General features: G+C 44.9%; 1 protein-coding gene across 4 annotated transcripts in view; it reads left to right on the forward strand.

Annotated features, from left to right (window-relative positions):
• The first annotated feature begins 6 nt into the window (after window positions 1–6).
• The window catches only part of COL4A6 (collagen type IV alpha 6 chain), a 187939-nt gene continuing 176940 nt past the window's right edge, over window positions 7–11005 (forward strand). For all 4 annotated transcript variants that reach the window (XM_014524635.2, XM_014524636.2, XM_014524637.2 and 1 more), the window contains exons 1-2: window positions 7–61; window positions 148–196. In XM_014524635.2, the coding sequence (XP_014380121.1) occupies window positions 33–61; window positions 148–196 (78 nt within the window). In that variant the 5' untranslated portion in view covers window positions 7–32. The remainder of the gene's footprint in view (window positions 62–147; window positions 197–11005) is intronic.

The following is an 11005-nucleotide window of genomic DNA, read 5'->3' on the forward strand; positions in this document are numbered from 1 at the left end:
CCCTCCACCAGGCGGGACCGGCCGGGCGCTCAATGAGCGGCGGCAGCAGCATGCGCGCCCGGTGAGTGCCGCCCGCCGCCCTGCCCCGGGCTCGGGGTGCGCCGCGCCGCCGACCTAACCCCGCTTCTCTCTGCTTCCCCCCTGCAGGGCCGCGCTCCTGCTCGCTCTCGGGCTCGCCGCGGAGCTGGTGGCCGCGGTAAGTGCCCCCGGGCCAGGGCGGGGGGCGGGTTTGCGCTCGTGAGGCGCCGGCTCCCGAAAGTCCGTCGCACCTCCTGGCAGCTCCTCCGCGCCTCTTCCCCGTCCCGCTGCCTCTTCCCCGTCCCTCGGGCTCTTCCGTGCCCGCTCTGCCCGCCCAGGCCTCTCGTCCTTGGGAGCCCCTAGCGGGCTTGCTCGGGGCCCCTGCGATCAGCCTCTGCCTTGCCTCCCCCCAAGTTACAAGCTGTTCCTTTCCGTTCTTGTTCACACGAGTAGCACCATTGGAGACAGCCACCCAAACACATACTGTCCCAGCCACCTGCGAGGGTAAGGGATCGGGCCCTTTGCATGGCCGAGAAAAATTTGTGGTGATGAAATAAGGTTTTTGTTCCCAAATTACTGGATCCAGCCCTGAATAGATGAATGACAGAAGTCTGCTCAATTTCCCCACCTGCTCATAAACTGGCGGAAGAAGTTGGGCTGAAACTAGCAAGCAAACATGCCAGCTTTTATGTACTCATAAATGGGACCCCTCTATTTCTTTATTTACTTTGTATGAAACCTTCTGGGTAAGGTAGCTGTGATAACAAAATCATTAGTCCACTTAGCTGCTCGAAAGTATAAACATAGGAGGGAAACAGAGTATGAGATTCATGTACCAAGAGTTGTTCAGAATAATGTCAGCGTGTATGGTCATGCGGTGTAACGTTACACAAGACTTACAAACCCATTCCTTTTAGTTTAATTTATGGAACCTATTGCAGTGAATTCATGGGAACAGCTGGGACACGTGTACTTCAAAATATTGTTATTTAATAGGTCACCTTCTGGTACAGATCTTGAAGAAAAAGGTTTGAAGTGTGAATTGCTCTGCTAGATACAGTTTGTCAAGAAAGCAAAATTTGCATTGTAGTTTCTGTTTCCCTGGTGTTTAGACAACAATATCTTTAAGGTATGTAGAGCTTTCTGCATCTTGGTCTCTGTAAATGATTTTGAAAACACCAAACAGGTTATTCCAAATATGTACAACTCAGTTGGTAAATGCAAAAGACTTAACTTTTAAATTGTCTTGTATCTTCTGTAACTGTTTTCACCTGTGCAAAAGGCTATCATTCTGATCTGGTATTATTTTCCATCACTGTGAACAGCTTTGCATGATTACACAAATTAAAAGGTGGTGCAAAATCAGGCCATATATATATTTATTTTTCATTTTACAGCTATGCAAAACTTTTATTTAATGCTGCATATAGTGGAATTTATGTAAAAGCATCCTTAGGCATTTGCCTTAGAAGATCACCTGATTGGATTCCAGACATTGTGAGACAGGGAGAAGAGTTGAAGTCGTCAACTAAATTCTGTTACGTCGCTGTAAGTTAGGAATAATTCTATTCATACTGGCCAGTATTCCCAAGTATACCAATGTATATGATGTAAACCAAAGGGGGGGAAGCCTATTTCATGCTGGTTAGAAAGCTAGAACTGTTGAACCAACAAAAAGGTGTTTTTCATGACTGAGGGGTATAAACTGTACCCATGTTGGGCTGGAAAAAGGTTGGGAAACACTACCTTAGACCAAGTCACACTTACATTAATAAAAATTTTTCCGTGGCGCACATGTTAAGGCATTCCCCATCCTCATACCTATTGCAGCTCGTTGGCATGGCAAAATTCCACAGCACACCTGTTCATTTCTGATGGCACACTGGTTGGGAAACACTGGTCTAAGGACATAGGCAGGTCAGATTCTTTGGGTTAATCCGATTAATTTTTATTAGACCATCTAAAATAGTTGGAAAAATTATTTGTTGCAAGTTTGCAGGTACAAACACCATCAGGTTGAGGATGCATCTGGCAAAGAATTTTTCCAACTATTTCAGTTGGTCTAATAAAAGATATCAGATTTAGCCAAGGAAACCTTTACTGCCTGTTTGTGACTGATCCTTTTTGACAGGTTTAATTATTTTAAACAAAATCGTTAGCTCAACTTAGTCAACTTTAAAAAAACCCATAAAGATGAATTTCATGAATTCCTCTGTCAGTGTTTTGTTTTTATTATTATTATTATTATTATTATTATTATTATAATAATATATACATATTTTTATCTCTTGTTTTGTATCAGTCAGATAATAACACTTATGTAACATTCAGTAAGGAGTAGTCCTGCAAGAACTTCCATAGTTCAGAAACTTTATTCATATGAGCCGTTAGGCTTTTGTTTATGGATAGTCCACTATTTAAATGTACACAAGTTTGTTTGGTTTTTGTTTTTTTTTAACTCTTCCAATCACAGTAACACTTTAATAGTATTAAGTAACTCAGTTTTAGACACAAGTTACAAAATATTCCTGATAGGGGTGCACCAATAAAGATTTTCTTGACTGATACAGATTTATTAACCAGGCATATCAGCTGATACCAATCCGGTAGCTGATTTAGGGCAATGCAGCCTGGCAGCTTGGAGAGCGGCGTCCTGCTGTTTAGTTTGTGAGGGGGGGGGAAGGGGCATGGGGTTTGCAGGTTGAGGCCCCCACTGTGAGGGTGAGAATGGGGCAGGGGCAGGTGTTGCCCAGCCAGAGTAGTGAATGCAACCCCGGGAGTGGGGTGGAGCCGCGGGTGGCTTGTCCAGTGGGGTGCAGGAGGCGAGGATGAGGGAGTTGCCCCCTGCCGCTGTGTGCACCATTGGAGGAAGGCATGGGGGTCATGTGCCTCCCGGATTTGTCCACGGGGTGAGGGCAGGCTGCCTGCTGCAGGCTTGGGGCCGTGGGCTCTGCCAGCGTCTTCCCAGAGCTGGGCTGGTGGCGCTGCGAAGGGTAGTTATGGGATGGGCTATAGGCACCTCCAAAATTCCCTGCAGCTACCCCTTCTAATACAGCCCTGGCCCAGCCCCTGCCCCGGGAAAAAGCCAATGCAGCCCCTGGCTCCGAAACTGCAGCGGGCAGCCTGCACTTGCCCCATGTCCAAATCCCAGGGTCACATACCACCCCCCCATACCTTCCCCGGGGGTGCACACAGCAGCAGGGGGCGGCCCTCCCTCCTCGTCTCTCGCACCCCCCAGAAGACCACTCACGGCTCTCCTCCACTCCCTGGAGCGGATTCACTACCCTGGCTGAGCAGCGCCTGCCCCTACCCCACTCTCTCCCTCGTAGTGGGGACCTCGAGCGGTGGGGAGTTGCCCCCACTCCTCGCCCTCCACGCTCCCTGGACGAGCTGCCCTTTTCCTGCAGCTCTGTCCTGCTCCCGGGGTCACGTTCCCCACCCTGGCTAGGTAGCTCCTGCCCCAGCCCCACTCCCTCCCTCATTGTGTGGGCCTCAATCTGCGCCCCCACCCAATGCCTCTTCCTCCCCTCATCTCTTCCCCCATAACAGACTTACCAGCTGGATGCTGCTCTCCAAGCTGCTGGGCTGCATTCCTGGCCACATGCACGCTACGGCTAAGCACATGCACGCAGCATTTATCCATGGCATTTATCAGCTACTCTGGTCAAAAAAAAGCCATTAATTTTCCTTTTTATCAGTGCCGATACGATATGCCACTGATATATTGGTACACCTCTAATTCCTAAAGTATCTTCTGGAATTTTACATTAAATAGGCTCTTAAAATGAAACATGAATGACTGAACAAATATTACTGAAAAACACAGTTTTGTTTAGGAAAAGTAGGATCTCTGTATTATTTTTTTCAATAATTCTGTTACAAAATGTAAAATAATAGTGTAGTGAAGAATCATAGTGTCTTAAAACTAGATTAAATTTGCAGGCTAGTGGTAATTAATGGCTTTAATAGCTGTTCATATAGCTAACTAGTACATGTATACTGTACACCTATGTGATACAATATGCGTGGCAAAAAATTGCATGCTTTGGACCCTTGACTGTTTAAAATGGGATTAATTAAAAACAACCAGTTCCTTATTTCATATTTTCCCCCCTTATGCACACTTCCTTCTTCCTATACATTTCCTTCTTTTTCTCAAGCATCATTCAGGAATCTCATAACAAGTTGTTAAACAATGAATCCTCACTAGTCTTTCTAAACAAGTCTTGTGGGATCATAAGGCCATCAATTTGAGTGAAGATTAATTTAGCTCAGGGCCCTATTTCTTACCGATATTGCAAAGTCATCCTGTCCCTGCAAAAATGGGTTTTAAATGCTACCACATCTGTCCAAGTAGAGGTATCTGACTAGATGTGAGGGAGGTGAAATGCACAAAGTAAATAAACTGGAAAAATAGCAAATGCACTTTCCCCTTCTTCCTCAGCATATTTTAAATGTAGGTGCTTTGTGTAACAGTAGTGGGTAGACTATTTCAGACACAAATCTCATTTTTGAGCAATTGTAGCCTCTTCAAATTCTTGGAGCCAAATTATGTTGTCTATAGCCTCACTGAAGGTGGTATGAGATGCTCAGGTGTGCTAAAAATAGAGATGGTCTATACAGTGTTGCTAAGCTTTGAGTTATTCCTTGTTACCACCGTGTTGTTCAACATTTTATTCACATGCTTCATTCACAAGGGTAAAGGCTATTTTAACTAAGGCATGATGTTATACCACACAGTAACATGGGTTTTCAGTATGGACTTATCATGGATATGCATCTTTCAAAGCTTGGAGTGCATTTTTTTCCCCTTAAAAGCCAGATGGTGAATTATCTGAATCTCTCCAATTATCTTCAATGGAAGTTGTCTCTGTAAATGCCAAGATTGAAAGTCTTATTAATGTTTTCGGCAATTGACAATGAATTTCCATCTCAGCCTTGAAGACATACCTTGGAGACTTTCTTTGTGTATTGGTTATTTGTGACTGTTTGATTGTTTTTAATCGGATCTGATTTTGAGCAATTGCTCTGTCCATTGCTTTAATGAGAATAAAAGGGTCTATGGAAGGGTGATAGCTATGTTTAAATGCTCTTCGCTAGGCAGTGACTAGGGCAGGGTGACCAGGGAAGCTGCCAGGAGGCAGGGGAAAGGCAGAGGGCTGATTTTTGGGGGCTGGGAGTAGAAGAAAAATGCTGCTTCCACAACTGCATGATCACATCAGCAGCAATCGGAAGTTGCCACTGCCATTGCCACTGCCGCTGTGTGGGGCAGCTGCCGTAGGCACCTGTTTGTCATTATGCCTCTGTATTTAGGAATGATATCTGCTCAAGAAACTGAGTAAAGCAACGTATGTCTAGGTCACTGCAATCACACTTGCTACTTAAGGAGGAACTGGATCTCCTAGTTGTGTTTCTGCCTCATATAAACTATAGACTGACACCATGGCTGAATTGGCTAGCTTTGCCGATATGGGAAGGTGGAACGTGTCTTATTTTCTGGTGTTTATTTTCATTGAAAAGTTGCCTATGCTTCCCATTTATTATACCCTTGTTAGACAATTTACTAGGTAAGGCATAAACTGAATCTTAAGAGAAGCATCCTTATTAGTTTCTGAGGAAGCTAGAATCTTTGACAAAGAGCTGCAAAAGTGCTTCTTTCTTTCAGTCCTAGAAGTCCTTGAGAATCTTTATTGAGCAGATTAAGCAAGTGGACAATGTGTTAAATTGTAGCTGTATTGGTCAACAGGCAAAAGGAATTCGAACCTGTGGCAGAGGTGATATCTTTTATTAGACCAACTAGATATTTGCAAAAAAAACCCCAACTTTATTTGCAAGCTTTCGGGGACACACCCTCTTTCAGGCATAAGAGAATGCAAAGATTGTAAAATTTATTCTAGGTGGAAATGAAAATTTATATTTCACAGGAGAGCTGAAGGTGTTGTAAGATCTCCTGGTTGGAATAGTTCATTTTGTGTAAATTAGGGTCAGATAAAAATTAGAACAGTCTTTTTACTTTTACATTCTGCTTGCCACCAGGCAACTTTTAAATTATATTTCCTTCTGATTCCTTGTGCCTATAGACCAATACGTCTACAACCTGTATCCCTGAAACATGAAAGATATTGAATTTAGCCATTATTTTAACTGAAAACTTCACAATTTTACAAAAAGGAAGCAAAATTGACCACCTGGAAACCTGAAGGCTGATGCCTTGCTCCTGCCTCTTGTTTTAGCTAAATTTGCATTTTTGCAGAGCTCTGAAGCACCTCAACACAAGTAATTCCTTCCCCAAGAGAGCATTCCATCTCCCCACTCTCCTGTGAAATGTGAAACATCATAACCAGAAAGAAACATGATTCTACATCCTGCTTGCCACCACATAACTTTGAGGTAAAAAGACTAGGAGTCATTTTACAATCTTTGTGTTCTCCTATGCCTAAAGAAGAGCGACTGTGCCTGAAAGCTTGCAAATAAAGAATTTTTTTTGCAAATATCTAGTTGGGCATGTCTGCTACAAGTTCCGATTCCTCAAACTGCACAGGGCACTTATCCTGATTTGAAAGCATGTGTGAAATAAGTCTAACTTGCCAGGTACCTATAGTATTGTGATTTATTTTTGCAAATGACCTAAGATAACTTGTCACATAACATCTTCCATGACCATCAGGGTTCTTAAGTCAGGGATGAACAGTTATTTTGACTGGAGGTCCACTTAATGAGTTTTGGTGAGCTGTCGAGAGCCATGCGCATAAAGTCTTTCAAAAGAGATCATTTTAACAAATTATAGATTTAAAAAAAAATTGTATACTAAAAATCAAACATACTATAACATTTTTAATTTTATTTCAAAAAATAATTTTTATCCTGATTTTGCTTGTGGTTCTGGGGGTTTTTTTGGTTTTTGGGGTTTTTTCCAGTAGCATATATAGAGGCGATTGCATAATAGCTCAAAATAAAGACTTACTCTCGTATACTGTGTGGGTGGGGGGGAATAAGTATGTATGTATGGGGTGCTGTCCATGTGCTAGGTCCTGGGAGCTGGCCAGGGGTGAGGGGAGGGAGCAGGAGATATAGGCAGTAGAGCTTGCCTGGGCAGTGCAGTGCAGGTACAAATGGGGGTCAGCCGCCATCCAGCCTGCGGCTGCCCCTTTGGTGCTCAGCATGGGGCCAAACCCCACCTGGGGCAGCCCGTGCCATGCTCTCACTTGCACTGCCACAGTCCCAGCCCTGGCCAGCGTGCAGAGCTTCCCAGCGGGACTGCTTCTGGTGTGATTGTAGCCCCCGCGGGTACTGCTCTGCTCCCCGCCCAGCAGCTACTCCTTCTCCTGCCTCTGACATGTCACTGAGCATCAGGTAATGCTAGAAAGCAATGACAGCCGTGGAGATGTGCACTGGGTATGACACACCTAGCCAGGCCACGGAGAAGCTGCAGCTGGGTGGTTTCTGCCCCAGTGCGTGGGGCTTCAGTTCCTGCCAAACTGGAGCTAGGTCTCTGGGGCTGAAGCCCCATGTGCTGGGGTAGGAGCTGCCTAGCTGCAGCTTTCCCCTGCTTCCCCCCCATGGGTGTCTGGTACTGAGTGTGCGTCTCAATGGCCACTGTCGCTTCCCAGCATTGCCTGCTGCCCAGAGCAGCACAGTAAGGGCAGGAGGAGGAGCTATTGGTGGAGAGGGGATCTGCCCTGGGAGCAGCCTGGACAGAAACCTGTGTGTGCAGTCCAGGACCAGGGCAGTGTGGGTGTGGGCAAGAGCAGGTGGGGCTTGGCCCCATGTGGAGTGCTGCAGGGGCAGCCATGGGCTAGATCCAGTCAGTTGGTGGTGCCTGACTGCAGGCCAGATCCAATCAGTTGGCGGACCAGATCCAGCCCTCGGGCTGTATTTTTGTCCACCTCTGTTAAGCTGACATTTGCTGGAGATGGACAGTTTTTTTTGTTTTGTTTTTTTGGGGGCAGGGGTTGGGAGGGGGTCATACTAAGGATGACAGTAAAAGTTTCAGCTGTATTTTGACTTGGATAAAGGCAATCTGGGAATGTCTAATCTGACTCCAGGCTGCACCAAAAAGGACCTCAGTGAAGCATGGCAGACATGTTCTGTGCACGCTGAACCCTAAAACAGGTGCATCTGCCCATAGAGCAATGCTGGGTGTTGCATTAATCATGTTGGAAGATAGTGCGAATAGTTCCAATGTACACATCATGGGTTGTAATTATTATGGGAGATCTGTTTTGTTTCTTTGTATGTAGTAGTAGCATCCTGAGAAATGCAAATAAAGATAATTTAAAATTAAGTAATAAGTAGTAGAGCTTTCATATGATGCTAATTCTCTGCTAAGTGCCAAGACGTGCAGAATTTCATGGAAGTTTTACTTGGTACAACATATTCATTTTTTAGTATAGAACAAAGAAACATTTATATGCAGAATATTTTCTGGATGTTAAAGATAACCGAGTGTTGAAAATGTGGCATTTCATTTGGCACTTGGATAATGAAAGATTAAGAATTTCTTCAAAACAACAACCCACAGGACTTCAGCTGGCTGCCTCTGTAACGTAGTGTAGAAGCTATTTGGGTCACGTCCCTTTTGACATCCATGCATGGAGCAGCTACCATGTGTGGTGCAGGGAACCTTTTTTCCCCATATTTCCCTAAACAAGGCCAGCTGTATTGCTAACCTTTGCATTCCATGAACTTTAGAACTGGGGGTATCTAGCACTAGCAAGGGTGAAGTCTCCAAAAGGTTTTAGTGTGGTGTCATAGCCACTTTATTTTATGCACAAACACAACTTTATGGCTATGAGGCTAGCCCCTTCTCCAGTCCGTCACCAGTAGATAGCAGCAGAAGAGGCAAGCACTGAAGCTTATGGATTTTCCAAGGTGCCTGAAAAGAAAATTTACCTGATTCCTGTTAGTTTTTACAAGGGTCATATTCATCAAGGTAGGTAAGCATGCACCTGTTTAACTTCAGGCATGGCACCAATCCTACTAAGTGCTTTGCTGAATTGGGGCCAGAGCTTTTAGTGTAAGTAGTAAAAATTTAAATGACTTTTGTGGGTTTGTACTGCAGCTCACTGGGAAAGCACAGAATATTTTAGAGCCACTGAAGTGCAGGCCTGATCTATGCTACATAGTTTTGCTGGCAAAACTTGAACTCTTCTGGCAAAGCTGTGAAGTGTATCCACTCACAGTTCCTCTGTGGTAACAGAGTTCCTTCCATTTGTTGGTAAAGCTGCACCCACTCTGGAAGAGGAAGGGCTTCTGCCACCACAGAAAGCCACCAGAAGGAGCATGTAGACACACCTGTGCTGCAGCCCCCTTAACAACTGATGCCTCCGTAGGTTACACTGTGCAGCTGCTGCAGTGGAGCTGAGGAGAGTGGTCAGGAGCTGCACAAGTGAGGATGTGCTCTGGGGCTGGTCTGCTGCCAGAATGTTTGGAACACAGACAAGTCCTTAGTCTAGTTACAAAACTCTGAGGGCATTTGCACTGAAAGTTCCTCTGCAACAGCAAAACGCTTCTTTCTGCTGTCAGAATTCAACCACCTTTGCTAGGTGGAGTTAAGGCTTCTGTGGAGAGCTGGAAGAAGGTGCCTGTAGACACTCCTGTGCCTTCTGCCAGCTGCTGCAGTCTGTTCAACTTTTCTGATGGTACCAACAGACCTCTGAGATTTGGTTCCTAGGGGTCTGACACTGACCCCTTCATGCTGGAATTGGGTTCCAGGGGGCCGGCATTTCCCCTTTATGTCTCTGCTTGCATCAGGATTGATGCCTACCAGCCTGATGCCATCCCAATGCTAGGATGGGGCCTGGCGCCACCCCACCTTGCCCTGCGCACTGGGGTTAGGCGCTGCATCCAGTGTACAGGGAGCCCTGCAAGCTAGATGACACAATAGGCCAGAGGTTGAGCAGCCCTGATCTAGACTTGTTTAAGACATCACAGCCTTGGCTTCCTATCCATGCCTGAGTAGAGTGACCTTGTAGGTGACATTTATAGAATCACAGAAGAGTAGGGTTAGAAGGGACTGCAGGTCATCTAGTTCAGCCCCCTGTCTTGATGCAGCTATGTGGATTAGGGACACGTTTATTTTTTACCTTTACAGGATGTCACCAAGCTTAGCAATGTGCATCTTGCAAACATGTTGAAATCCTCCAATGGAAGGTGCTGTGCCCAAGCAAAGGATTGTGAGTTGCATTGTGGGCTTTTACAAAGCTGCCTGAACAGCTAAAGATTTACATTTTGTTTCCAAAAAGGAAGGGTGAGGGGAAATGGGCATCCTTCAGGGATTCTAATCAGTTTTAAAAAAGAAAGCAAACTGTGATGTATGAGTTTTCTTTGGTATTTTGCCCTTCAGTTTCTGCCTGAAAACAAACCAGTTGGGAGCATATTTGAAACTTATTACATAGAGGATGTGTTTTTTCCAATGCGGGTCAGAATTTTGTGCATGGGAAATTTAACCAAGCTTAGGGCTATAAACTGAGCATTTTAGCTCTTTATATTTGAGAGTTGTCCAGCCATCTATTTTGGTCATTCCAGGCATCTAATGCCTATTTTTTTAATACTAGATACACAAGATAATAAACAAGCAAGAAATTATGATAGTAAAATGTTCCTGGTCCTAGAAACTGTTACTCTGTCAAGCTAATATGACTCATTTTGTGGTCCTTTGTCACAAGAAAACAGGGCAATTCTTCTGTTTCAGAGAAGTTGAAAAGACCACAACATGTCAGCATGCTTTTGACACTGGATTCCTATCTGAAGTCTCTGGGTTTATCTTGTGAATCATGTGCAGGTGTTTGTACACCTAATAGTGCTTATATTGCAGCACCCTTAAGAGGGATCTCATGACACCCCAGAGTTGCAAAGCACTGGCTTAGGGACTGTTTTGCATTGGTACTTAAGGCAATCTTGGGACTGCATAGATTCATACATGTTAGGGTCGGAAGGGACCTCAACAGATCATCAAGTCCGACCCCCTGCATAGGCAGGAAAGAGT

Source organism: Alligator sinensis, unplaced genomic scaffold (genome assembly GCF_000455745.1).
Source record: "Alligator sinensis unplaced genomic scaffold, ASM45574v1 scaffold646_1, whole genome shotgun sequence".
Lineage (NCBI taxonomy): Eukaryota > Metazoa > Chordata > Crocodylia > Alligatoridae > Alligator > Alligator sinensis.